This window comes from Zasmidium cellare (assembly GCF_010093935.1).
Source record: "Zasmidium cellare ATCC 36951 unplaced genomic scaffold M409scaffold_42, whole genome shotgun sequence".
Lineage (NCBI taxonomy): Eukaryota > Fungi > Ascomycota > Dothideomycetes > Mycosphaerellales > Mycosphaerellaceae > Zasmidium > Zasmidium cellare.
Window position 1 is genome coordinate 318768 of NW_022986986.1, and position 27399 is coordinate 346166.

Here is a 27399-nt window from a genome sequence, read left to right on the forward strand (position 1 = left end):
AGACGTCGCAGCCAGCAGCACTCGCGGCACGTGAGACCTCACGCGACGGCGGCCAAAGCATCAGGGGACGAGGCGCATCGCCTGCAGCGTGCGGCCGGCGCTTTATACGGCCATGGAGGCTGCTGCTGCTGCGACGAGGTGGTCGGCGGCAGGAGGGTTTGCGAGGGTGAGGGCCGCAGATGCTTGCTGCAGCGCCGCCGTGTTTCGAGTCTCGCAAAGCCAATGACGTCCAGCCAGCTGCCAGCCCGCCCTTGAAGAAAGCTCAATCACGATGAGTCGACCACCGCGATTATTACTTAAAAGTCTACACCTTCAGCCTGGCAGCACGGTCCCAACTACCATCACTTAATTCGAGGCTGGCTCGTCCAACATGCCTGTCGTGCAGCCGGAAAAGCTGGTCAAACTCCAGCAGCAGGGCGACGGCATCAGAAATGTGCGTTTTGACTCGCTCAGCCGTCTCCAATACTGATGGGATCGCAGCTAATAGTACCGCATAGATCTGCATCCTCGCACACGTTGTATGTTGCATACCTACCTCCGTGTTTGTGTTGCTTGTACTTGTACTGACTCCTGCAGGACCATGGCAAGACCTCGTTAACAGACGCTCTGATTGCCACAAATGGCATTATCTCTCCCAAACTTGCGGGCAAGATCCGCTACCTGGACTCCAGGCCTGATGAACAACTGCGTGGCATTACGATGGAGTCTTCGGCCATTTCCTTGTACTTCTCGTTACTCAGACGAAATGCACCAGACGCTCAGCCTGAGCAAAAGGAGTACCTCATCAATCTCATCGATTCGCCTGGACACATCGACTTCAGCTCAGAAGTCTCCACAGCCTCGAGATTGTGCGATGGTGCTGTAGTGCTGGTCGATGCTGTTGAGGGTGTCTGCTCTCAGACAGTCACTGTGCTGCGGCAGACATGGACAGAGAAGCTGAAGCCGCTGCTGGTCATCAACAAGATGGACCGGCTGATCACTGAATTGAAGCTAAGTCCAGGAGAAGCATATACCCACCTCTCAAAACTTCTCGAACAAGTCAACGCCGTCATGGGGAGCTTTGCTTTAGGTGAGCGTATGGAAGACGACTTACGGTGGCGAGAACGTATCGAGGAGAAAGTCACTGCAGCATCGGCAGCAAAAGATCAAGATGGAGATGGCAGCGCGAAAGGGCGCAAAGACAGCATCGACCAAGACGAAGAGGGAATTATCACGAGCGACACGCCAGCCGAGTACGAAGAAAAGGACGACGAAGACATCTACTTTGAACCAGAAAAGAATAATGTCATCTTCAGTTCTGCTATCGATGGCTGGGCCTTTACTCCAAGACAGTTCGCAAGTCTCTACGAGAAGAAGCTTGGTATCAAGCGCAGTATTTTGGAAAAGGTGCTCTGGGGCGACTTCTACCTCGACCCGAAGACCAAACGAGTACTAGGATCGAAGCATCTCAAAGGGCGCCATCTAAAGCCTATGTTCGTTCAATTGGTGTTGGAGCAGATCTGGGCTGTATACGAAGCTACGTTGGGAGGACCGAACAACAAGGGAGACCAGGCACTTCTGGAAAAGATCACAAAAAGCCTCAACATCAACATCCCAGCCCACATCATGCGATCGAGAGACCCCAAGGCGCTCCTCAGCGCGGTATTCTCAGCTTGGCTGCCACTTTCGACAGCTCTACTAGTCTCCGTGATCGAAGGCTTACCATCGCCGAAGTCTGCTCAGGAAGCTAGGATGCCCGATCTGTTGGACCATTCACCAGGCTCGGAACATCTGGAAACCAAAGTGAAAGACGCCATGATCCATTCCAATTCAACTATTGGCGAACCTACTGTGGCATACGTCAGCAAGATGGTGTCCATTCCTGAGAGCGAGTTACCCGCGAACAAGCGACGTGGTGGTGCTCTGACCGCCGAAGAAGCCCGTGAACTGGGGAGGAAAAAGCGAGCAGAAATCGCTAGAGCACAGGCACAGGCGAATGGAGACGCAAGCGTTGATTCTGTCGCTGATGCTCTTAGCAGTGCTGCTATTGGAGACGACGATGATATTGGAGCAAATGGAGACGAAGAGAAGGCGGACGATCCGGAGCATCTCATCGGCTTTGCGCGACTCTTCTCTGGCACACTCACAGTGGGTGATGAAGTCTACGTCTTACCGCCCAAGTTCACACCTGCTCGTCCCAACGCCCAACTACAACCAAAGAAAGTCACCATCACGGCGTTATACCTACTCATGGGCCGCAGTTTGGAGAGTCTCAGCTCAGTTCCTGCGGGCAATGTGGTTGGTATTGCTGGATTGGAAGGCGCAATCCTTAAGAACGGCACGATCAGCTCCCAACTGGAAGGCGCACCGAATCTTTCGTCAACATCCGCCATCTCCACGAACGCACCCATTGTGCGCGTTGCCTTGGAACCAGCTTATCCTGGAGACCTAGACAAGATGGTGCGCGGCCTGCAATTGCTAGTACAAGCCGACCCTGCAGTCTCGTATGAGCAGCTCGAAAGCGGTGAACATGTCATCCTGACTGCGGGCGAACTGCATCTCGAGCGATGTCTGAAGGATCTACGTGAACGGTTCGCCAAATGCGACGTCCAAGCCGGTGAAGCCATTGTACCTTACCGTGAGGGCATCGTGAAAGCTGAAGAGATGAACCCGCCACGAGATCCAGCCCTTGGTCGAGGTCGAGTGGAAGGCGTTACATCGAGCAAGCAAGTTACAGTCAAACTAGTAGTCAGGCCTCTTCCCGTTCCCGTTACGGAATTTCTCGTCAAACACACAGGAGCTGTGAAGCGACTATACTCTGAGCGTAAGGCGCAGGAAGAGGAGCGATTGACTGGCAACGCTGAAAACCGCGACCATGATGAGGCATCGACTGATTCACACGATCAAGAAGTCGACGAAGACACGACCGGAGAAGGTGGACAACACCTCACAATGGCAGAGTTCAAACAGGGGCTTGCTGAGGCGTTCGCTGAGGAAAACGCGGATCGCGAGATGTGGAAAGATGCTGTCGAGAGGATTGTATCGTTCGGACCACGCCGAGTTGGACCAAATGTATTGATTGACGCAACTCATGGAGACATCTGCGGCAAATTGTGAGTAATGCTTTGAACGTTCGATGATGAACTTTACTGACCAGTTTCCAGCCTTCGAGAAGACTCCGAGATGTCTGCCACGAACAACGCAAATGGAACGGAGAAGCATGTATCGACGCTGGTCGACAAGATCGCTTATGGTTTCCAGCTCGCCACCTACCAAGGTCCTCTCTGCCACGAGCCAATGCAAGGCGTGGCAGTCTTCCTCGAGGATGTGCAAACCGAGCTTTCTGAAGGTGAAGCCAGTGCTAACATCGGCCGACTCACCGGTGAAATCATTCGCACCGTCAGAGAGTCCGTCCGACAAGGCTTCCTCGACTGGAGCCCGCGCATCCTCCTCGCCATGTACTCCTGCGAGATCCAAGCATCCGCAGAAGTCCTAGGCAGAGTCTACTCCGTCATCACGCGTCGACGAGGCCGCATCGTCAGCGAATCTCTCCTAGAACCTTCCACCAACTTCACCATCCTCGCTCTCCTCCCCGTAGCCGAATCTTTCGGCTTCTCAGACGAGATCCGACAACGGACGTCTGGGTTCGCGCAGCCTCAGCTTGTGTTTGAGGGGTTTGAGGCTTTGCCGGAGGATCCTTTCTGGGTGCCTACGACCGAGGAGGAGCTGGAGGATTTGGGCGAGAAGGCGGATAAGGAGAATGTGGCGAAGAGGTATGTGGATGCTGTGAGGGAGAGGAAGGGGTTGGCGGTGAAGAAGAAAGTGGTGGAGAGTGCCGAGAAGCAGAAGACTTTGAAGCGGTAGGGAGGTGAAAGGTTCTCTGCTTTGGGAGGAGGTTTGAAGACGACTGCTACCGTTCGGATTCATCACTCCTCTACCTCTACCCTTTCATTGTTTCGGCCTCTTACTGTGCTCTGGCTGAGAACTTACACCCCTTCAACATTTGGAGACTTCAACCTCTTAGGATGCGGATTCGTGAAGAGTTCAAGATGCTGAATTTAGAAAGTTCCCAATTGAAGTGATTCGACATTTAAGCTTTGACATGTGACGACCCAAGCTTGCCGGACACATTCACTAGGCATTCACTTCCACTTACCTCATTTTCCACACCAAAACAACTCCACGACACACCACAAAGCCAACCGCAACCAACCCAATGTCCCCCCAAACACTCACCCAACGCGCCCAATCCTGGCAAGAATCCGACCTGCAAGGTCTCACCACCCTAATCGCCGACATCACCCACGCCTACAACAACCTCAAATCCAACGACAACAACACCAAACCCGACATCCGCGCCGCCCTCGAAGAACTCCTCCTCCACATCAACCTCCCCACCTTCCACCGCGCCCAACTACTCCTCTACAAAGCCGGCACGGAACGCCCAGACGACTGGGCGCGGATCCGGGAGAGGTTGGAGGATGCGAAGTATTGGGTTGTGGATTTGAGGTTTGCGGTGAGGGATGGGGGTGCGAGTGGGGTTGATGATGAGAGGGTTGCGGAGTTGGAGCGGGTGGTTGATGGGTGGTTGAGGGAGTTGGAGGGGAGGGATCCAGAGGGGGGTGATGGTGGGGTGGAGTTTTGGGAGAGTATTCGGAGGTTGGAGGAGGTGAGGGGGTTTGGGAGGGCGGTGGGGTTGGCTGGGAGGGTCGGTGGGGAGGAGGTTCTTGAGGGGGAGTTGAGGGGGAGGGTGGAGGTGAGTTACCACTTTCCTAGGTTGTTCTGTCGGATGGGTTAATTTGACCGACGTTCGTGCCAGGCTGCCAAGCAGAACGAAGCGAAGAGTTCTTCATGAGAATGCGAGAGGCGTAATACTTCTTCCTTCTCAAGAGTGTCTTTGACACTGAAGAAAAAGGTACTATCACCGGTTGTTGTTCTTGACTGGGAGGATGCTCCGCTGGTTCTTCTTCCATGAGCACTTTGGCGCCAGACGAGAGTTTGGCGCAGTTGTCAAGTTTTGGGGCAGATCGCACCTCTTTCCATTCCACAGAGGTATCTTGCATAACCCACTCAGAGCAGAGAAATATGATACAAAAGCGCCGCCGTATCACCCCCTTCCCACCGCAGCGCAGCGCAGAACCCCCATATCTACACAACCCACCCTCAAAACCCCACCCATCTCTTGACTCTTTACACCTACAACGCCGGCTTCGCCCCCGTCTGCCCCTGCCCCGCGCCCGTCAAAAGCTCATTCGCCCCCTGCTGCATCCTCATCTCCCTCTCCATCTCCAGCACCTGCTGCTCCTCACTAAACGCCAGCGCCCACGGCACGCCCAGCAACAGCGCGCTCGTGCTGACGACCCACAACGTCTTCCCGCTGAAGCCCAGACCCCGCGACACCCACGAGTAGCCTGTCGACGCGGCGCTGGAGAGGTTCTTGCGGTAGGTGGGGGGCACGATGTCTTTGAGGGCGTAGACGCGGTCGAGGAGCGATTCGTCGAGGGAGTCGTCGTCGTCGACGTCGGAGACTTCGGAGTCTGTAGGGAGTGTGTTAGATGGATGGATGGGTAGTGGGGTGTTTGGGATGTGATTAGGTATTTACCGTCGTCTGTGTCCCATTCGTCTTCATCTTCTTGGGGGCCGTTCTGCTGCTTCTCGTACTCCTCGTCGGGGACTTCTTCGAGCTTGACCATTTTGGCGGTATTTGCAGATGATGTTGTAGGGTTAATGAGATGCGCGCGTGATGGGAGGTGGTTTGCTGGATTGGTTTGCTGGTTGAAGATTGGACTGAGGTGAAGCTCCCGCAAAAAGTTGGGCGCACGTGCCACAGCTACAGTAGACGTCACTCGTTCGACTCGTGAAAAGGAGATGTGTAGGCCTCACATCTTCTTTCTTTCAAGTCGATTTCTTGGAAGAGGAGAGCCACATCAGAAGTTCTAATAATCATTGCAAGAAAGACATAGGCTACCGCTATGTTGACGCAGTAATGTTGCCTTCATCACCCAGTGATGTCCCCTTTCCACTTCACCCCCAAGAACGCCAAATCGTGGGCCTCATCAACTCATGCTTCAGGCCGCAGCACTGACTGTCGCCCTACTATCCTCCTCACTCGTCTCCTTGTCTTCCGAGGCATTCGGGTTGAGCGGCTTCGCAGGATCGTAACCGACCTGCTTCACGATGCCCAACCCTTTCGTCCTGCCCTCACGGAATAGGATACGGTCACCGACTGCGAGGAACTCAGGTCGCTGCACAAAACGGAATGCCACAGTCGCCCTGTCTCCAGTTCGGATGTACGCTCTGTCGATATCAATGATCGCGCAGGTCTGAGAAACGGGCCCAACGTGGAGCATGGCCTGGTACTTCGTCCTGATTGTCGTCGCGTGCGACAAGATTAGAACCTCGGCCACGAACTCTCGATGGACCTTGGGCTGCGCCGCTGGCAAGTTCGGATTGGTGTCAGACTTGGCAAGTAGAACGACCATGCCTTTCCTCACATCCTTTCTCCGGACCCGACGAAGGGCGAATGATGCGCTCTGACCGGCAGAACAGGCTGGCACGCCTATTCGCTTTCGTTCAATCGAACGAATCGTGGTAGACGTGAATTGACCCAAGCTATCAGGTCCAACGAGCACAGTGTCACCTGCATGTACCACGCCAGACTTGACCACTCCAGACACCACCGTCCCCACGAAAGGAACCGAGAAGGTGTCGTTGATGTGGAACTCGAATGGAGCGTCGACGTCGTACTTGCCGTGATGTGGGAGTATGTTGAGAAACTCTCGCACCAAGTCCAAGCACTCTCCAGTGACATTCGAGACCTGGAAGATTGGGCATATCCGCTGGCTCACGAACTGGGTCGCAGTGTTGATGCACTCCTCCCTGTTCTTGATGAAGATTGGAATCTTTCGAGCTCCAGGCGATTTCAATATCTTCGTCAATTGGGTGAGCGTCTGCTGAAGGATATGAGGTGGTGTCATGTCGATTTTCGTGATGACCACCATCACAGGGACATTCAGGGCCAACGCGATTCCCAAGTGTTCCTTGGACATACCGATCAGCCCGTTGTTGGCTGCTACCATCAGGAGACAGTAGTTCGGCTCGCTAGATAGCAGCCCGAATACGGTAGTCCGTAGATATCGCTCGTGTCCAGCCAAGTCGGTGAAGGAAATGACTTTCGCACTTCGCTTTCCTATCTCTTCCCAGCTGAGCTTCCTTCCAGGCACGCCAGAGACGACAACTTCTCCCTTTGTGTCGAAGCCCATGATCTCCATGCCCACAGAAGATGTTCTGCCGCTCTCGATCTCGTGCTTGTGACGGAAGAGATTTACACGCGCCTTGCCACGGCCATCGTCGAGACCGCCCTTCACCAAGACACCCAATAACGTGCTCTTGCCGGCATCGACATTCCCAACCACCGCTATTCGTGTCTCGATGGTGTCATCCACATCAGTCGGCCGCCGACGGATCATGAGTTTGCCCACGCATCCACGCTCTTTCTTCGTCTCGTTTCCAACGTCGACCTCACTGTTAGGCACATTCTTCGTCATGAGAACCTTCCAGTCTGCTTTGAGCTTCTCCAATACCTCCTTCAACCGAGCCAGAGCACTTTCCCACTCTGGCTCGGTCAATAGTTGACTATCTCCATTGTCCTCAAGTCCGACGTCGAACAAGCACTCGCCTCTTCCCTCATCAAGCCGGTCATTGATGAGACCCTCCAGCTGTTTGACGCTGTCTTCCTTCGTGTCGGTTTGGTCAAACAGAAGGTCTTTTAATCGGACCTTGGGCTTGTCGTCTGCTAGGTCGAGTGTGTCGAGGATGTCAAGCTCGGCATGCTCTTGCTTTGGGGCGCCATTGGAGGCTGTGTTGCCGGATATGGGGGGTTTGCGGAGCGCCTGTTGCTGCTGCACGTAGTCGGCGAAGTCACTCAAGGCCTGAGTAGCTTATTAGCATGAACGAGGTCGACTTCGTACTGGTCAACACCTACAGACTCGCCTGCCCGCCGCTCTTGCGGGGTCTGCGGCGCTGGTTTGAAGCGCTCTGCTTTCGTGGCCATGATTATCGCAGGTGTTCAATCGCGCGTTGGGGCGTCAGTTTCGTATTCGCAATATCATAGCTGGTTTGATTAGGATAAGACTGTTCACAGGTGGCGGTTTGCGACGTGAAGTTATAGATGGCAGCTCTGGTGGGGTGAGTCGTGGAGGAGTCATGGTCCGCTGCGGCGGTGGCGGTCCATCGTGGCTCATGCGACTGACCGATTGACTGACTTGAGACTTCACTTCGTGACTCCTAAGAACGCTCACCACCGCTCCTCAACACGAGATACCGCACATGTGACTCCAATGGCTAGACAGACGACCTGGTGAGCAGACTGGCCACGCAGCGATCCATCTGCCGGCAGCTCGGCTCGTGTCTCTACACGAGCACGGCAAAGCCCGCCGACAATGGGCGAGACGCGCGTGAAAGCGCGTCGAATGCAAGAGTGTTCATGCAGAAGTGCTCAGAGAGAAGCATGTGATGAGTCATGATGGTGTTCGTCGCGTAAAAGATGTGCTACCTGAACTCTTGGTCACTGCGGAGCCTGGCCGTTGTCAGGCTCATTTCCTGAATGCCGCCGAGAAGCGCGTGTAACCAAAGCCACAACCTCCTATCAGTCGATGCTTCTTCTCGATCACCAACAATCCAAATCACATAGCTCGGCTCCTCGTTGCCCTGGTGAGTGATCTCATAGCAGAGCACAAGAGAGCGAGATGAATGTGGAGTGTTGTACGAAAGTAGCAGGTAGAATGCTCCACCCGACGAAAGAACCCGGACTGCAGCTCACGCTCGCAACGAACAACATTGCGTGCTATTCACGATCGATCCAAGCTAGGTCGGCTTAAGGCAAGTCGACGAGTCTTGGTCCTGTTTTGACGACTTGTTACGTCGACGGCTTTGACCCATGTGATCGCGATGTCTGCCCCACCGAGGGGCAAGCACAAAGGAGCGATGACGATGCTGCTCGTCATGGCTTCGTCGCCTGCTGCAAACAGTTGTATATAAACATAAGACTTCTTACCCTGCAGATCTCTCTTCACACTCGCATCCCAAACAACAACTCCCATTAAACACCAAAACATTCAATCAAACCACTCCAACACCACACACATCCATCACCATGTCTGGCAACACCAACGCACAGGGCGAGTGAGTACTTCCCCTCACCTCCTCCTTTACTTCATCCGAGGGCTCCTTTGACTGACACATGCATCCAGGGGCTTCGTCGAGTCCACCGTCAACACCGTCAAGGACAACGTCAACTGGGCTGCCAACAAGCTCACCGGCAACACTGAGGAGGCTCAGCGCAAGGTCAGCGACACCAGAACAGCTCCTCAATCAAGACATATACTGACGAACGTCTTCACAGGCCAACCAAGAGCAGGCCAAGCATGGCAACACTATCGGCGACAAGCTCGACGGCGCTGTCGGCACTGTCAAGCACGGCGCCAACGAGGCCCAGGACAAGACCAAGGCCGAGTACTACGACGGCAAGAGCTCCACCCACTAGAGTCTCGATGGTGTGAGCTACGAGGTTATGGTTCTCTACGACGTATGATAGACGGCAATTGAAAGATCGACTTTGAAAACAACCTGCTATATTTCCCACTCTCATGTGAATCTCGGCATAAATACACAACGTTGTACTGCTGCCCACCTTGCATATTGCGGCTTGATGTGACAGCTTTCGTGTCATCGTGTGACGGTATTGAATCCTCACTGAGCGTGCTGTAAAAGTTGCACACGTGTCCTCTAAACTTCACTGTCTGTTTTGTCTGCCCTCTGGCCTAACTCCTTAACAGCACTTCGCCTCGTTAAGGAGTGGTGAATTGAGCAGAGAGTTCGAAGAGAAATTCACGATAGATCTTCATCACTTTAGCCTCGAACAGCTGACAGACTCTTGTGTGCTGTCAACGAGACTTAGATGATGGTAGTAATGGTTAGGACAGGATTGGCCACTCCCTCTTCCACATGTCGATGAAGATGCGCACAGTTTTGGTCACGCAGGCGTTGAATCGAGAATGAAGTTACATCATGAAGGCCAGGTAGTTGCTTACCTGAACTCCACCAAGTGCTCCCTGCCATTCCAAACATCATCCACTGATGTATTTCGCTGCAGCAGCAGGGCAAATCAGGCGACCCATCGTATCATCAATCTTTGCAGTAGGCATCGCATGTCTGGTCTGGTTGCTGGTGACTGATAGAAGCAAGAGTACGAGAAACACGCGCAAGATGCATATCGAATCGATTCCTATGTGTGAGTAGTGGCCATCAAGGTGACTGATATCTATTGCTGATTCCTTTTCCAGGGGAGGGCACGGGCAATAACTACGCCTACTGTAGGTGTTACAGATGACACCAATCATACGATAGCCTTTACTCATCGGGGAGTTCGAGTGTAGTGGTTTCAGACGAGAAGACCAAAGATGCCGTTATCATCGATCCCGCCAACCCATCAGAGTACGTTCACATTACTAGAGCAGAGCTACTGGCAACTGATGATCATATAGAGTGCTGCCGTCTTTGAAGAAGGCTGTGGACAGCGGCATCAAGCTCAACAGCATCGTCAACACTCACCAGTATGCTTGCATACCCCTACATGTCAAGACTTGACACTGAATAAAAGCAGTCACCACGACCATGCCGGCGGTAACGCTGAAGTGGTAAGTCTCGCCAAACCTTTGGAAACAGATTGTTCTGACACTATCCAGCTCAAAACGTACCAAATTCCCATCGTAGGCGGGAAAGACTGCGACAAGGTCACGAAGACACCAAGCCATGGCGAGACTTTCAAGGTTGGCAACATCAACGTCAAAGCTCTGCACACACCATGCCATACTCAAGATAGTATCTGCTATCTCTTCGAGGACGGCAACGATCGAGCTGTGTTCACCGGAGACACTCTGTTCATTGGAGGTATGAACAACTAACCTTGGCGACCAGAAGGGCTTTACTCACCTTGCACAGGCTGTGGCCGATTCTTCGAGGGAACACCGGAGGAAATGGACGCCGCTCTAAACAAGACTCTAGCGGCACTAGCTGACGACACCAAGGTCTTCGTAAGTGGAGCAAACTGCTCGTTATTGCCAGGGCTGACTTGCTCCAGCCGGGCCACGAGTACACTAAAGGCAACATCAAGTTCGGCATCAAAGTCATACAATCAGAACCCATCAAGAAGCTCGAAGCTTTTGCAAATTCGAACAAGCAGACACAGGGCAAGTTCACGATCGGAGATGAGAAGCAGTTCAACGTCTTTATGCGGCTGGACGATCCCGCCGTACAGAAGTTCACCGGCAAGACCGATCGCATAGATGTTATGTCGGCTTTGAGAGAGGCGAAGAACTCCATGTGAGGGAGGCTCAGGCTGGGAGGGAGGTCAGGCAGATCACAAGAGAAGAGACGCCTGCAAAAAGTCGGCACGATGGTGAAACACAACTAAAAATGCCAGTACTGCTTACAGCCTCCCTTGCTGGCGTCCTGCCATTCCTTTTCTCTTGCATCTACATGCAGGTCATCGACATCATCGATCGAGTCCAATCTTCCGTACAACTAGAATCCCACGTTGCGTGATGTGCGTTCTTGTTTTGAAGATTTCATGCGCGCATAACGTGTCATGTCTGCGTTTCGAGGGGCCATGGAAGTCTTGCAATGTTCGTCGCATGCTACCCACGAGGCGAAGTTGTGTAAAAGAAGTTCCTTGATCAGGATGAGAAACGCGCCGGCGGTTTCAAAACTACGCGCTGTCGGCGTCGGGCCTCCTGTCCGGATCTCTGATCGCGCCTGCGAGCCTCTTGGTCCGTGCGTTTTTTCATCGTCACGTTTACGTGAGGCAACGGCGGCTGCGGCGAGCGGGTGTACGGATGCCCAGGTTCATCTCTCTCCGAGTCTTCATCAGCTTCTTCTCAACATCACCTCCCATCAAACACCAACCGAACGACCCATCACCAGCGCCGATTGACGCTGTCGAAACTGTGTTCTCTGCCCTCTCTCGACACTCAACGGCGATATGAACGATTTTGGGCATGTCGTTGCCGGCGTTCGTGGTGCGCTGTCGTGCTGCCCCGACCGTCGCGGTCGCAAGACCCGACTTCGACTTCAGGACCAGCAAAACGTCGACGATGAGCAACCACAACACAAAAACGCCGATAACTGGAATCCATGAGACTCCTGGCGACGTCTGCAATACTACCACAACTGCCTTCGAGGTCTGGAATCTAGCTTCTGGCCCTCAGGGCGGCTGGATCTAGGCTTTCAAGGACCCCCTCAAGCATACCTGGGACGCACTTACAGGACCCCGGCCAAAGACGGAACGTGATCCAACCCACTCTTCTGGCGACATACCTCATCACCGCGATGCCAATATTACGTTCTTCCGTGCTGGTATCGACCCCTGCGGCCCCGAACCACGACAACTCTTCGTGATCGTTGACAAGATCCCGCCCCAAAGCACACATATGGTACGCCAGCACTGTAGCGTGGACCTTCCGCTACAAGCCTCGACAAATGCTGTTGAAAGCATGCACATCGACATGGAACTCGACGAAAATGGAGATGGTTCTCGAAACGAAGCTATAGTGCGCGGTGCCGGTGCCTCATCCGAGCGTCACTCTTAGTTCCACGAGCCCTCTAACTGGTCCAGCGCCTCTCAGCCAAGCAGAGCTCTGACACACTGTCAGGATGACGTGACAACTGGATCACTCCAACGGACACCACTTGGACAATGCGGGCATGTTCTCATGGACTGACCTCACGAAACGAACATGAACTGCATCGATCATGAAGTGTTTTGTCTTTTGATACTTTTCGGAACTAGGAACGCTCTTCGAACATGGCCCAACGCCGTCCCTCATGCTACACACTTCGCAAGGTTGACAGACCTTCCCAGAATCTGGACTGCCAGGCTCATACTGTGAACCGACCGTCATATCGTTACTCATAAGCGTCCAAATCGAGGGCTCTCATATCAAGCCGGAAAACCTCGATGCATTAACAAAACCACCTCGCCGCCTTATCAACTGGACTCGTGCTGCTAGGCATCGCTCGTCTTTTGGGATCAATTCTGGTTGCCATCAGACTCTCCACCCATGACGGGACTGTCCTGAGGAATCTGCGCGGTCGACACTGCAAATGCAAACGGCGACTTGCTCATGCCCCCAATTGTCGAGGCATGTCTCGTCACATCTGCGGCCCCAGGCACGAATGCCGCCGAACTGGCGGAAGATTGTGATCCTCCAGAGGTCTTCGCGAATTGGGGACGAACGCTCGAAAACGACTGTGCCCTCGATGCGGTGCCCACCGTACTTGGCGAGCCGGAGTCGATGCTGCGCTGAGTAGGAGACGGCATCATTCCTGGTATGAAGCCCATCGTCGCCTGGGCACATTCTCGAGCCTTGTGGAAGTTGTATGCGTGGATTGCCTGGCAATTACACCCTTGGCTTGGGTCGTGTGCCAACGCCTGATCACGCAGGGTTGAGAATAAGTCGCGCAGATGTCTTTCTTCTGCTCTCAATCTGCTGTTTTGAGCGCTGGCTGCTCTCGCTGACTCTTCTAGGCCTTCCGTGTTCATCTTCTTCTTTGCCCTACACCGCGAGGCCGCGATCCTATTCTTCTGTCGGTAAAGCTCACGCTTGTCTTCGGCCTGGTCCTGTTCAACCTCGTCTGGATCCTCGGCCTTGCGCACGCTATCCTTCCTCGCCTTTTTCGCCTTGGAGTGCCTCTGATTTGCGGCATTCCTCGCCCGCTCCGACTTTGCGCTCAGTGTCTGGGTCGCTGGCGTCGAAAGAGATGGAGGAGGTGGCACATCTTGTACCTTGAAGTCCTCTTCTGGAGGTGTAATCTGCCCGAAGGAAACGCCGATTCCGCGGCCGTTCGCGATGATGTCTGCTTGCGTATACGGCGGGTGCAAAGACGGCGACATCGGTGCGTTTTCCATCATGAATGGGACCATGAAAGAAGCTGGGTCGAAGTGGTTAGGCATAATATTGGACCTGGATGGAGTCAGCACACGCACAGGAAGTCAAGAGCGAGACTGGGACAACGCACAGATTCTGTTCCATGTTTTGCATGTTGGCAAGTTCGTGATCGCCGCCATCTTCAAACAAGAAGTCCGGCTGTGGGTCGAAAGCATCTGGGACAAGGCTATCCTCTCTGCTAGATGGGTAGGCCATTTCAGTTTCCTGGAAATTGCCGCAGTGGACGTGGTATGTCGGAGCAAATGAGGCGTGAGAAGACGGCGCAAGTCAAGTGTGGCGACTACCGCTCTGGTTTGCTGTTGTATACGTTCTGCAGGCCTGGAAGTTTCTCCTCTATGCGTGAGGCCTGTCTTATGACCTGATACTGCGACCGCTGATGGTTTTGGCGGTGTTTGGATGTTGGTATGCGCTCTGTGGTGGTGTGGCGAAAACTGAAGCTCCGAGGCGCGAGGTGGGAGGTGGTCAGTGCCAAACGAAGGCAAGTGCAAGTCTCGTTCTTCTCTCCGCGCGAAAGGCGTCAATGCTATCCCTTGCCTTGCTCAATGGCAGTACTGCTAATAATTTGTTTGCAGTGATGGACTTCTCGAGGCCGAGCGAACTTGCAGAGAATCACCGCGAAACGTCACGACACGCCGCACGGACCTGCCGCCGAAGGTGGTAAACTCACATCCTTGCAAGCTCGCGCGAATCGTCGATCGCGCGTCACGGGCGTGGCTGCCCCGCTAGTAGTGGATCGATCAGCGTCATCTCCTTCCAAGTTGTGGCAAGTGCTTCGGACCTCTAGCCGCCTCTTCCAAAACGCTGTCGCCACAATCTTCGTCGCCCCTTTCTCGGGAAGTCGGAAATGCTGGTGAACGGAGGAGTAAAGGCCATTGCTTACTCTCTGCTTCTCCTCTCCTTTACCGTTGAATGATGCGAGCGTGTCTGCGTTTCGCTGTTCAGCCTAGCTCGCCATCGAAGGACTCAATCTGTCTACTGGACCGGAACTGCGGCGCGTGCATTTCCAAGGCCAATGCCATTGCGCTTAGGCAAAGCGCTCAGCCATAAAAGCATCGGCAAAAGTGCACCAGATTGCCACGCCCGTCACCTGATCAAGCCACTGCCAATCGATGATGGTCGGGTACAACCACTTTAATCGACACAGGGCATGTCTTGCCGGGAGTCTGAGCTCTTCGGTTCCTTCGAGCACCATTCTTGTTCGGCGGCCATAGCAGTTACCCAAGGGGGCTTCGAGACTCGCCGCTCATGTGGCTCAGTATTCCATACACTTTGGTCGTGCCATGGGGCAGAGAAGGGACCAGATGCCGGTAAGAAAGATGTCACATTATGACGGCTCGTCCGAGGAGTCAATTGGGTGCGGTGGTCAGGTCAACAATGAGCCGGATCGCACCCATTCTACTCGACGGTATGACGAGGTATCATCCGCTAAGTATTAATTTCTTCCATGACAAGCCTCAAAATGGTCGACTGCCTTATAAACATTCTCGCGAAAAACACATACTTATATTCCTAGTGCCGCTAGCGAGAGGATAGGGTTTCGACTACTAGTAATATATTGACAGCAGTAGACAGGCTGTCCAAGTAATAATAAACAAAAACAATATGAGCTTCGCTCTCTCCTCTAGCAAGAATGAGAAGTAGACTCATTGCACATGCAGGTCGACATTCTACTGCCTCGGAGATGCGATTTTGACGAACTGAGAAGAGCTCAAATAAGAGAATGGTTGTGTCTATTCCAATCACGTCTAGCTACTTAGATAGCCTCGTTCTACGCGTCTCTGGGTGATGTTGGTTGAGAAGTGTGAAGTCAGGAAGACACATTTTCTTCACTTTCTCGTTGTATTCGTCGTTTAGAACACGATTGGACTTTTTCATCTGGCTCCCTGTTTTTTTTTTTTCATTTTAGGTGGCTCGGACACTTGTCTCGTTGATGTTTACTGTTCTTGGTTTCACTCTTCTCTCATCCCTTAGAGCAACTCGCAGCTGAGCAACGTCTCTCTTCCACTCATCGCGTTCCTCACGCCCTCGTCGATTGACCAAGGATTCCATCCCAAACTCTCATTGTCTTCAACATCATCGACTACTAGCGCTGACTCCATTTTCATTCTCGCAGTCGCACTCCGGCCGAATTCCCTTTTGTCCAGTTGGGCGGTGCCATCCCTCAGGGCAGCGTAGTGTCCTTCTTTGCTTGCATTGGAAATGGTTGGCAGGCTTTTGACATCCTGTTCCGACATAAACGCAGGCTCCTTGATACAATGCTTCCACTTCATTCCCTTGAAGCCGTTGGCCGCGATCGCGCTCCTCACCCTCCTAGAATCCAAGGATATCTTCTCTTCATCCGACTCATCTTCGTCTGATCTTACCTCGTCAAGGTATGCCAATCATTCGTCAAAGTACAGTCTTCGGATTCGTGGCTGTTGTCATTGTCTCTAACAATCCGATGTGCTGAGTTCGTGCGAATGCATTAAGACCCTCGAGACTCTTTCCATGGCCTTTCTCGATGACACCCAAGAGTTCTCGAGGGCAAGCTCGCTTCCCCCATGTAGTAGTACTACAGACTCGCACCTTGGATGTTCTGTCTTTAACGTACGAATATCTCGAACGCTATGCCTGACACTTGTGCTCATCAACAAGTCTACTCTTGTCTCTTTCGAGATAGATATGTGGTATATCCTGGCGCCGCTTCACCTCTGGGAAGTCGCCCCTGAACACAGTTGCTGGAAAGATCGCTGTACTGTGACGGGACTTGTGTGCTCCATGCTCGATGATCCCTCCTTCGTGGTTAATACAATCTACACCAAGATTGTAGTGTCGGTAGAATGTGCTACTATAGGGTTTGGCGTCAGGGGTTTCTGTGTCTCAAATTCGTAGTATACCAAAATCCTAGGAGTTCTCTCGTCCGTCCTAAAGTGTCTCAAGATGTAAATTGTTCGTCTTCTCCTTAATACCCTTGGCCTGTAAATGTAGCTTTTCCTGCTCGCGTGTGTTGGCCGCCACCATCTCGTTGCTTTCTCTGTTTCGAATCTGGAAGCATCGTGAATGTAGCAAATGTTCGTCAATTTCTACGAGGAATCCGGTCTCGAGTTTCTTACTCTTGCCGCAAAAAAGCCGATGAAACAGATGTCCGCTATTCGTCTGCGCTGGCAATCGCGTTGACACGCATTCCAGGTCATATGCCCCTGATAGCTGCGACTGCTGGCATCTCCGTCGAGCTTGTTCAACTCCGCTCACGACGAGACTCAATGTGAATTAAAGTCTCTGGAGTCATTCGCCGCCGACTTCTGCGGTTCACCACTTCCACGCATCATTGGACTCCTTCGCATCTCTCTTGAAGTGTTCCCACATCGTTCTCACTCTGCGAATGGTCCACTTCCCGATGCCTTTGCCGGGCCCCTCTAAGACACTAATCCTTCGCCTACCACACCCACATCTTACGGCTGTCAGGGCCCCCGAGATGGTAGGGAATCCTGACGCTGCCTGCCGCGGCGATTTGAGGCTTGATGCTTTCGAGATCTTATCGTCCACTCTTGAGGCATTTATCAAGCTGTGGTGCCAGATACCTGTGAATTTGAACCAAGAGTAACATCGCGAGCGGTCGGGAAGTGCGTCAAGAGCATGGGGTCCCGAGGTGGCCGGGAGGAACTCGGAGATTGTATGCCATGACATGACGATTAGGTCTCGAGGGCAGCTCCTTCGCAGTCGGTCAACGTCATGATTCTAGGGTGCGACTTTGATGATGTTGGCTCTTGGATCAATCTTTCTTTCATGCTTGCTTGGTTGACACAGTCTTGTGAAAAAGGGGTTAGTATTGTGAAGCAGATGCTCAATACATGACTGGTCTGCAACCGTTCCGCGACCTCGTTATCATAGTGGATTTCCATATAGCATTGGTTGTTCAGGTGTAGCCTTGTCATTTCCCTGACCTCGTGACAGGCGTGTCAGGCGTGAGGTCTTCGAAAGCTTCAGCCAGCCGCAATCAAAGTTATGCACGACATCCAGCCACAACACGTGCAAAGGCACGAAGCCGTTGTGCCTTAGCGGCCGGTTGTCCCTGAAGGTTGTGCGAGCGGGCAGGAACCGCTGCAAGCAAGCGCAGCAGCCAAGCCAAGGCAGGACGGCGATCCGACCGCCTCCATCCAGCCCTCTCCCAAATTCCAAACCCTCCCCCATCTTCCGCCCGACTGACTGCTTGCACGCCACCACGACTACCAAGTGCTGGGGGTTGCTGCTGCTGTGACCCGTACACCGGCGCCAATGTCGCCTTTGGCCTTGCTGGGACGTCGCGCTGCTCCTGCTCATGGCATTCAATGCCCTCCCGAACGGCATACAGGCCACCCATCGACATAATGACTCGGCGCTTTACGTGGGCAATGGCAAGGACGAGGCTGCGCGTATGCGAATCAAGGAGCTAGAGGAAGAGAATCATATCCTCGCGCAAAAGGCCACCGACGCCTCGCAGCACTACGCCAACTACGAAAACCAGATCCGCGTGCTGCAGACACAGCTCCAGCAACAGCGCCATGAAGCCGCCAACGCAGCGCGTCTTGCCGCGGAACAAGAACAACCTGCGCCGCAGCCTGATCGCATGGGCCTTTCGCGGCTGGGTAGCTTCATGCGTAAACCCTCGCTTGCCCCGACCTCAACTCCATCGCACGATTCCTCCGCGCGGGAGCAAGAACTCGAAGCCAGCCTTGCTAAAGAGCAGAAAGTCCGGATAGAAGCAGAAAAGAAAGTGAAAGTGGTGAATGCTGAGATTGAGGAGCTCAGTGCTACTCTTTTTCAGCAAGCCAACGATATGGTTGCTGCAGAACGGAAAGATAACGCAGCCCTCAAAGATAAGATCAAAGAACTTGAGAAGGCCGGCGGCAACGTGTCTGAGGTCATGAGGAAGGAAAATGAACGTCTCAAACAGAAGTTGCGGTCGTTTGAGCAGAGAGAGGTGGAAAGAAAAAGGAGGTTGGACAAATTGGAAGCCGCTCAGAAGAGGATTGACCGGGTTCGAACAATGCTCAGGCCTCCTTGACTATCATGAAGAGGCGAGAGTTTTACGATCTATCGAATGATCTAGCTGCTGAGTTTGGTCATTCTCAATACACATTGTGGCGACTCGACAAGTTGCTGCCCTCGACATCCGGACTTCATTCAGTTCGCAGCAGCTAAAGCAAACGCTCGCGAGGCATCAAAGCCATGGCCACCATTGGAAGAGCACGCCTGACCTTGGTATACCCTCCAGTCACGGACTCATAAATGCCAATCAGCAGGCGCGCGAGCTCTATTATCAGGTGGAGGCCAACCGCTTGACTCCGATCGGTACCGAAAATTGGATTTCCCTCTGCAACATTGCAATACTCATTACCAGCTTGGATATTGGACGCTTTTGGCCTTGGATACATGGTCAATTGGGTGGCTAAGTGACTTATGTCGACATCGCCATGAACGCAACCACTTGCTCAATCGTCTCTCGCATTTCGCCCAACACTCGCGAACCCAGGAAATGGACATTCATCACTGCGGACGAGTTTTCGAACATTTACGACGATTGTTTGAGATAACCATACAGCTCCTAACATCACCCATGCGGACCACTCGTGCCAATCGCGTCGATGCTATGGCACCTTGCATCGCACAAGATACATGTAGCGGCCAATCGTATGGCGGCGACATGAACTTGACGCCGTTCGAGCAGCTACCCAACGAAATGAAGCTCGAGATCATCTCGTACCTCTCGATCAGGGATATCAGAGAAGTAGTCAGAGTCAATCGGGGATTTTTCAATCTCGTGAGCCACAAGGGCAACCGAAACTTCTTAGCCCAAGCAAGAGTCACCGACAGCCTCGAGCGATTCCATAACGCGATCCACGAACAACTTACCGTCGTCAACTTGCCCTTCATTCCTGCTCTAGATTATTTTTTCGAGCGTCGCGGGTTGTCGGAGTCACGGGAGAAGCGCATTCGAGAAGCATTTGTGTTTGCCAGTCTTCGTTTGCGGAAGAGCCCAGCTTGTCGTCCAGATGAGAGGTTGATAACACAGACGAGAGACTTGGCGCTGGAACTGATCGACTTGCACGTTAACTGGCATCTGGTCACTGTGCCGTCCGCATCTCACCGTGTGTCTGGAATTCGCCTTGGTCACCCCGTATATCGGCGACAATTCGTGGGCGGCGCATGGCGATAGTATGCTTTCCTAGGGTCCACGGAAGCGACGCTCTCCGCCATGTTCCTCCAAATTGCTGCATACCCGCGGGGTCGCCTTCCGGTCGATTTGATGAGCGATAAGTGCGACGAGATGAGCAGGAAACAACTTATCCCGTTGACGTCTGTACCGGTGGAGTCTCCCCTTCGGCGTTGCCACTCGAACAGTGGTTTAGGCTCGAGAGAAGACATCTCTCGCGCTTTGGGCATCGAATTGCCTCTGATTCCACTGGGAGATGTCTTTGGGTATTGTACTTCTAGTGGGGTGGTTTGGACAGAGCTCGTGAAAGTTCTAGGAGGCGAGCGAAAGCCATTTAGTCTTGTTCAAAAGGCGGCGATGTTGGAGGAGGTGTCGATTTGCGATGTGGAATGTTTGCGATAAGGCAACGATTGGATACAGAAGAGTGGTTGGGTTGTACGATGTGATTTTCTTATAAAGCAGGAGATGTACTCAGTATTGGGAGTCCGTGCGTTTTTCGACCTTGCACTTCACCTGGATTCAGTCTATTATCGAGCTTGACTTTCCGCGGTGTACGATTTCGTTCAAGGAGTGTGGGCATAGCCACAGCTCGCGACTTTTCGGCTTCGAAAGCACTGCCCTCCAGCAATGGTCAAGCCACCGGCCTGGCGCCTGAGGTGGATTCAGCTTGTCTTATGGACGAGCTAGTCAACTTGGAAATCAGCATTCAAGTATCAGCCATGGCCACATCGAACCTCAGCTGTTGCGGCAATCGACATGGAGGCTTCAGGAGCTGCAACAAGCACGGATAGCCAGCGTCCGCGACTCTGGACGACTGATGGCGAAGGCAACTCACACTTGAACTATCCACAATTCGAATACACGACTCTGAATCAGGAGATTGGAGAGCATCGGTTCTTCGTTTTGCATCCGCCTGTGGATGGACTGGACTACGACGACGACCATGTTCGATGCGAACTCATTACAGTACCTCTTTCCGAAGCACCGTCTTTCATCGCCATAAAAAACGCAAGAGGATACCGTCTACTGATCGATGTAATCGAAGTCGATGGCAAAGCTCTCGTGATTCCCGCCGCGATAGAAAGATTCCTCAGACACTTTCGAAAGCTGCTGGATAAGCCGACGCCCTTATGGATTCGCCACTTGAGCCTCAACCAGCCAGATGCCGAAGAACGAAACAAACTGTGGACACGAGAGCTCAGCGATCAGATGTATGCTAAAGCGACGGAGGTTGTGGACATGAGTGAGTTCAACACTACGCTCTTCGAGAAAGGCGACATGAAGGGAGTTATGGAGAGCGAGTACTCCGGCGGATGGAGCAAGAAGTGGTATGGTGCTGTCGAGGTTGTCATGCCAAAGGTCTTTCCTATACGACTGGGCAAAGTGTGCATGAACCCTGAGGTGGATCCTCCTGTTGACGACCACGACTATGTGCCGTTGGATATCGTGGCTCACGAGATTCGAGTGGTGATACTGATGCCTTCCCCTGACCCTTCGGCGCCCCTCGTTCTGCATATGGGCCACTCGCCACTGTATAGCGGTGTCACGTACGCTGCACTTTCGTACCGATGGGGGACTGATGAGACAACCGAGGAGATCAATCTCAATGGCCTAAAAAAGAACGTTCGCAAGTCACTTGCTGACCTACTGCGCTCACTTCGATATCCAGACATCCAGCAGCCTCTTTGGATCGATGCTGTATCGATCAATCAGGACGATGTCATGGAGCGCAATCGACAGGTGCCTCGAATGGGCGATATCTATGATTTTGCCAAAGCAGGTGGGTGGTTGCCAGCCATGACTCTTTAATGTGAGATGCACAGACTGACGGTCTACCAGTCATCTGCTATACTGGGCTCGCAACCGACGACAGCGATCTGGCCCTGGAGTTCATCAAGAAACTGCGCAAGCCAATGATGAGACTGAACAAAGACCGAGAATGGCACTTCGGTGAAGAATCATATGACAAGGAGAACGGATGGACCTACGGCGAGAACCCCATCAGAGGCGATCTGCTGGCTACCATGTGCGCTGCACTGTATAAGTTCTTGACTCGACCATACTTCGGTCGTCTCTGGGTCCTGCAGGAATGGGCCTGGGCTACCAATCCCGTTATTGTGGTCGGAGGCAATCATGACACCAGCTTCGAGGACCTCGACGTGGCTGCTTATAACTTCCTCGACATGATTGCGAGTGATCCGACTCTGCCAGGGCAGATAGTGAGCGCCGACACTTCAATCTCGGAGGTCAATGTAGACCTAATCGCTTTCCCACGCAAGCTCAGCTACTTCCGCCACCTTGCCAGTAGAGGATCATGGAGAAGTGAGCTGAACTTTGCCACGGTCAAAGAGGAGGCTCCTGGATTCCTGGAAACCTTGATAATTGCCAGAGATTTCCAATGTGTCGATCCACGCGACAAGATCTTTGGGTTGTGGAATCTCGCGCGAGACAAAAAGGGGCTGGATTTCAAGATGGACTACACGAAGTCCGTCCAAGACACATATGCCGATTTTGCTCGTGCCTGGGCTGCTCAGCATCGAGAGTTGGACATTCTCGGAGCCGTGGAGATTACACCTGCTACTCAGAGCTTTTACGAGAATGCACCGTCGTGGTGCCCAGATTGGAGCACACCTTCCACGGCAAGTTGTCTTGTCAGAAAGGAGAGAATCCCCAACACGATGATGTTCGCCCTCAACGACCTAGACGGAAAGCTCTACAACGCCGACGGAGGCGTAAACCGCGACTCTTTTGACGAACCACTATTCACCTTCGAGGACAATGTCCTTCACTGCACAGGAGTCATCCTTGACCAGATCAAGCTCATCTTCGAAGAACCACCCGAGATGCCAAAACACTACAGGGTCCCAGCCTGCGATCCTATATCCTACTACAAATTCCAAACCTGGACTGCTGAGCTCGCCAGATACTGCACCTCAAACGGCATCAACACGTACAACGATCCTCTCCAAGCCGCCACAGCCATGTTCCACGGCGATAGTCCCTCCGCATGGCCTCTGAAGCAAGACAACCCTGATAACGCCGATGATGAAAGACATCCTGATGAAGTCTACGTCTGCATTCCTACTTCTCGCCAGACAGCTCGCGACCCGAACTCTTCGCGCCATGTTATGTGGTATGGCGGCAGCTACGACCGTACGAGCGCCTGGGACGTCGTCAAGGGGGTTCTGCGAGGACGAAGACCTTTCATGAGCGAGAACGGGTATATGGGTCTCTGCCCGTCGTATATCACAGCGGACTCTTCGGAGTTGCCGTGGAACTTAGCGATCGTGGCGGGATGTTCGGTGCCGTTGTTATTGCGGGAGAGGGAGGATGGGAGTTATCAGCTTTGCGGGAGTTGTTTCGTTCAGGGGTGGATGGACGGTGAGGCGCTCCTGGAGATGATGGGCGCGGAGAGCGCAGAAGAGTTTTGGGATGCGTTGAGGGGTGGGGACGATGTGATGAGGATCTATTAGACGGTACGATGTGTTTGTTCAGAGTCGAGGGAAAATGTCAAACGTTTTGCGATGACGCTCAAGGCTAAGCGCAACGTGAATCTCGCATAAGGTAGATGTCGTCTTTACAGCCCTATCGTACCGTCCGCCCGATGGCTATCGTAGCACCCCGATCAGACCATGCGCTCTGGAGTGACCATTTTCGCCCCCTACGTAGTCTCTGCCCAGATCCAGGCTTGCGTCTATCAACGGGTGAACGCATTGTCTTCTCGACGTCAAGATCACTGGTATCAATCCCGCCTTTTTCCATGAACTCCTTCCCACCGTAACGAAACCATCGCGCATTGAGATGAACCCCACTCCTCCCACCACTTTTATACATGACCTTCGTCGCCACTATGGTCATATTGCGATCGACGGCTTTGCACATGTCAAACACCGTGAGTGCAGCCCCAGACACGGCTGTCAGGGCTTCCATTTCAACGCCCGTTGGACCCACGCACTCTACCGTTGCCAGAAGGGTGACGGCGCCAGATTGACTTGGTTTTGCATTGCCGAGGGCGGCTTGACCTGGTGCGTGGAGACGGACATCCAACTCAACTTTGCTGATTGGGATTGGATGACACAGTGGGATCAGGTCTGCGGTTCGCTTCGACGCCATGATACCTGCGATGCGTGCCACGCCGAGGACGTCGCCCTTTTTATTAGTGTTTTCGAGAATCAATTGGAGCGGCTCCGGGTTGGAAAACAAGACCGTCGCGTGGGCGATGGCGATTCGTTTTGTGTTTTCCTTGCCGCCTACGTCGACCATGCGTGCTTCTCCGCTGGAAGTCACATGGGTGAGTTTTGGTTTCGTTTGGGCCTCACCAGATGCCTCGCTGCCAGTAAGAGAGTCTGGTGGCGTTTGGACGGGCTCTTGATTGTAGCTGGAAGGCGCAGAATCGTTAGCCACTGCGTTGGAAGCTTGCTGCGTGGTCTTCATATCTCGAAATGCAACATTGGTCGTGCCTGGGTCGAGAATGGAGTCCAGCGTCTGCTGTGTATCGTTGCTGAGCATCGATCCCTGTTCTTTATCGAGGCCAACGTCGTCCGTCAGTTCTATCCTTTCGCTCACGACATTGCTGTCCCTATTGTGTGAGGATTGTCCGCCCACGAATGGATTCGCTTTTCGCAGTCCGAATTGACGCCGAGCAAACCTGTCCTCTTTGGGTAGAGGAGACACATATGGCCTCATGATACGGTGAGATGCGTGGGTGCGCTTATCGAGAGGCTTCCATGCCCCGTGGCTTGCAGCGGTCGAATTGGACTCGCCCATGGTCACTTTCCTGACAGAAACTGGGTTCTCTTGCCTCTCTTCTGCAACATCTCTCGCCGTAACTGAAGACAGATTGGCGGCATGACTTGCTGACTGACGATCCCAAGTGGCGGGAACGAACGTAGGCTCAGGCATGGGGGCCGTGGCACTTGCGGCCTGCTTGTCATCTGTCGGTTCTGTCGCTACTGAGGATCTTTCAGGTCTCGCGGGTTTGCTGTATCTCCCTCTTGTGGGTTGGTGGAATAGGCCGCTCAGACTCTGGAACCCAAACATTGATGACAGCCTGGACGGCGCGCCACTCGTATCTGTTGTCTGATCCGGTCCCTCGTCCGAGGCTCCGCCCTTTTGCCCGTGGTTGTCAGATGAGTAACATCGAGCTTGCGAGAGATGTCCAGGAGCAGGATTGATAAGGTGAAGAGGCAGACGTGACCATGGTACATTTGATCTTGTGGGTGTATGCCGCAGTCTGCGAAGGGAGAAGGGTGAAGTCTGCCTTCTGCTTGTTACAGAATGATCCCCTGCAAGGCGTCAGCTGATGCACCCCAAAGTCGATTGGCGGAGAAAATACGAAATACAAGCTCAAGTTAAAAGCTCATAGATTCGTGATATCGTCGTCTGTAGTCTTATACAGCATCGACACTTCTTCGCGTGCCGTGAAAACGAGGAACAAGCATTACTACCCACCAATCAAGATCATCGGTCGATTCTGCATATTCTCCAATTGCCCCATGCCAGCATGCTTTGCTTTCTTCCGCTTCACTGCTGCGCCTATTATGTCTAGAAGCTCTCGCTCCTTGCTGATCCAGCCTTCTTCGCCATCAAAGCGGAAGCCGTCCTGTTTCCGTCGGTCAAGCTCGATTTGTCGAAGAGCTTCAAAAGCGGCTTCATCCATGGGCTCGTTATCGTGATCCTTTCGTAGCATATCCCGAAGGCTTACTTCGGCATTGCCGTGCAGACACACTTTGAGATTGCCATCGGAGGTAATTCGTAATCGATTACAAGTGCCGCAAAAGTTATGCGTCATGCTCGTGATGAAGCCAACCTTGCCCTTGAAACCAGGCACTTGCCAGGTCTTGGAGGTATCATTCTTACCACCTTTGAGTTGTTCGATACTGGGATACTTCGTCCTGATGAGGTCCAGCATCTCGGTGTAGGGCAGCATCTTCTTCTCAGACCACTTATTACCACCGAACGGCATATATTCGATGAAACGGACCTCGACATCTTGATCTCGCGTCATCTCAATGAAGGGCAGGATCTGATGGTCGTTCAATCCGCGCATCGCAACACAGTTGAGCTTCAACTTGATGCCTGCCCCGACTTTGTTCATCTCTTGTACTCGGTTGATACTCTTCATGACAGCATCAAAGCCTTGCCTCCGCGTCAGGAGCACAAATTGGTGTGGATCCAGCGTGTCCAGACTGATGTTGACTCCGGTCAAACCAACTTCTACCATATCGTCCAGCTTTCGATGTAGCGAGATCCCATTCGTAGTTAATGCAATCTCTTTCAGACCGTTCCGCCTCAAGCTTCCAATCTGCTGCATAAGCGGAATGATGTCCTTCCTCACGGTCGGTTCGCCCCCAGTCAATCGAATCTTATTTACACCTTGGTTGACGAACAGCGCGGACAAGTAGTATATTTCGGCCGTGGTAAGGAGTTCCTTCTTCGGTGACAGCTGGATGCCTTCCTCTGGCATGCAATATAGGCATCGTAGATTGCAGCGCTCAGTGAGCGATATGCGGAGGTAATCATGCTGACGGTTGAAGGTGTCTGTTAAGAAGTCGGAGAATGGTTTGGCGTCGTGAATGCTTTGCCTTCGTTGCGAGGCAGGCGGAATGGTCGGTGCATGTTCTGAGAGTACTGGCTCGGGCTCGGGCTCATGTTGCTCGAGTGCAGGTGCCGTGGCGATGTGCCTGGCGGAGGGGTGCGATTGTGGTTGCGGCCATCGTTTTCTGCGTAGGGCTCGTGATAGTGTTCGAGGGGGGGATGCGGATGCCATTGCGGCGGCGTGTGTTATCCAGAAGGTAGCCAGGACATTGCGAGGAGGGCGACAGTACAAGTATTACAAGAAAAGAAGAGCCAGATGCTCGTGATTATGCAGATAGGCGTAGGGCGAAGTGAATGAGTAGGAGTCGTCAGAGCCAATGAGAAGTCTTCGGTGGAGCCCCGCTTTTGACTCGGGGGGCCGACGGCAGGCCGCACCTAACAATATCTCAACCTACATGACCTAGGCAGGTGCTCGATTAACCCTTGATCCTTGTTATTAGATAGACCTCACTTCACTTCTCGCTTCACTTAAACCTCTCTTTCACTAAAAACAATACTATTTGAACGCCTATTATCGCTTTAGTATAACTTTATACGCCGCTACCTTCGTACTCGCTTTAAACTACTCGTACTACTCGTAATCTAAAGATAACAGCGATAATAGCGAGTATAGCGACTTAAACACGGTATATACTCGCCTAAAGT

At 53.0% G+C, this 27399-nt stretch overlaps 12 protein-coding genes across 12 annotated transcripts; 7 read left to right on the plus strand and 5 right to left on the minus strand.

Moving 5' to 3' along the window:
• Nucleotides 1-370: 370 nt before the first annotated feature.
• Nucleotides 371-3843, plus strand: M409DRAFT_59327 (uncharacterized protein; the record flags this gene model as incomplete). The annotated part of the gene is made up of 4 exons (XM_033814158.1): nt 371-433; nt 498-518; nt 577-3092; nt 3144-3843. The coding sequence occupies 4 exons, from the start codon at nt 371-373 to the stop codon at nt 3841-3843; spliced, it is 3300 nt and encodes a 1099-aa protein (XP_033662224.1).
• Nucleotides 3844-4195: 352 nt separating this feature from the next.
• On the plus strand, nt 4196-4834 carry M409DRAFT_28373 (uncharacterized protein; the record flags this gene model as incomplete). The annotated part of the gene is made up of 2 exons (XM_033809005.1): nt 4196-4735; nt 4799-4834. 2 exons carry the CDS (start codon nt 4196-4198, stop codon nt 4832-4834), a joined length of 576 nt encoding a protein of 191 aa, XP_033662225.1.
• Nucleotides 4835-5175: 341 nt separating this feature from the next.
• On the minus strand, nt 5176-5672 carry M409DRAFT_28374 (uncharacterized protein; the record flags this gene model as incomplete). The annotated part of the gene is made up of 2 exons (XM_033809006.1): nt 5176-5516; nt 5582-5672. The coding sequence occupies 2 exons, from the start codon at nt 5670-5672 to the stop codon at nt 5176-5178; spliced, it is 432 nt and encodes a 143-aa protein (XP_033662226.1).
• Nucleotides 5673-6047: 375 nt separating this feature from the next.
• M409DRAFT_28375 (uncharacterized protein) lies at nt 6048-8032 on the minus strand (the record flags this gene model as incomplete). Its single annotated transcript, XM_033809007.1, has 2 exons — nt 6048-7910; nt 7964-8032. The coding sequence occupies 2 exons, from the start codon at nt 8030-8032 to the stop codon at nt 6048-6050; spliced, it is 1932 nt and encodes a 643-aa protein (XP_033662227.1).
• Nucleotides 8033-9133: 1101 nt separating this feature from the next.
• M409DRAFT_28376 (uncharacterized protein) lies at nt 9134-9523 on the plus strand (the record flags this gene model as incomplete). The annotated part of the gene is made up of 3 exons (XM_033809008.1): nt 9134-9162; nt 9231-9324; nt 9383-9523. The coding sequence occupies 3 exons, from the start codon at nt 9134-9136 to the stop codon at nt 9521-9523; spliced, it is 264 nt and encodes an 87-aa protein (XP_033662228.1).
• A 722-nt stretch (nt 9524-10245) lies between these two features.
• M409DRAFT_28377 (uncharacterized protein) lies at nt 10246-11365 on the plus strand (the record flags this gene model as incomplete). Its single annotated transcript, XM_033809009.1, has 8 exons — nt 10246-10270; nt 10323-10352; nt 10416-10473; nt 10524-10592; nt 10643-10676; nt 10725-10929; nt 10981-11072; nt 11120-11365. 8 exons carry the CDS (start codon nt 10246-10248, stop codon nt 11363-11365), a joined length of 759 nt encoding a protein of 252 aa, XP_033662229.1.
• A 468-nt stretch (nt 11366-11833) lies between these two features.
• M409DRAFT_59330 (uncharacterized protein) lies at nt 11834-12352 on the minus strand (the record flags this gene model as incomplete). Its single annotated transcript, XM_033814159.1, has 2 exons — nt 11834-12190; nt 12302-12352. The coding sequence occupies 2 exons, from the start codon at nt 12350-12352 to the stop codon at nt 11834-11836; spliced, it is 408 nt and encodes a 135-aa protein (XP_033662230.1).
• A 714-nt stretch (nt 12353-13066) lies between these two features.
• M409DRAFT_59331 (uncharacterized protein) lies at nt 13067-14180 on the minus strand (the record flags this gene model as incomplete). The annotated part of the gene is made up of 2 exons (XM_033814160.1): nt 13067-14000; nt 14056-14180. 2 exons carry the CDS (start codon nt 14178-14180, stop codon nt 13067-13069), a joined length of 1059 nt encoding a protein of 352 aa, XP_033662231.1.
• Nucleotides 14181-18282: 4102 nt separating this feature from the next.
• M409DRAFT_28379 (uncharacterized protein) lies at nt 18283-19008 on the plus strand (the record flags this gene model as incomplete). Its single annotated transcript, XM_033809010.1, has 1 exon — nt 18283-19008. The coding sequence occupies one exon, from the start codon at nt 18283-18285 to the stop codon at nt 19006-19008; it is 726 nt and encodes a 241-aa protein (XP_033662232.1).
• A 639-nt stretch (nt 19009-19647) lies between these two features.
• Nucleotides 19648-20160, plus strand: M409DRAFT_28380 (uncharacterized protein; the record flags this gene model as incomplete). Its single annotated transcript, XM_033809011.1, has 1 exon — nt 19648-20160. One exon carries the CDS (start codon nt 19648-19650, stop codon nt 20158-20160), a length of 513 nt encoding a protein of 170 aa, XP_033662233.1.
• A 753-nt stretch (nt 20161-20913) lies between these two features.
• Nucleotides 20914-23630, plus strand: M409DRAFT_28381 (uncharacterized protein; the record flags this gene model as incomplete). Its single annotated transcript, XM_033809012.1, has 2 exons — nt 20914-21937; nt 21997-23630. 2 exons carry the CDS (start codon nt 20914-20916, stop codon nt 23628-23630), a joined length of 2658 nt encoding a protein of 885 aa, XP_033662234.1.
• On the minus strand, nt 23522-26808 carry M409DRAFT_69929 (uncharacterized protein; the record flags this gene model as incomplete). The annotated part of the gene is made up of 4 exons (XM_033818498.1): nt 23522-23623; nt 23965-24503; nt 25609-26741; nt 26789-26808. 4 exons carry the CDS (start codon nt 26806-26808, stop codon nt 23522-23524), a joined length of 1794 nt encoding a protein of 597 aa, XP_033662235.1.
• Between the last annotated feature and the right edge of the window lie 591 nt (nt 26809-27399).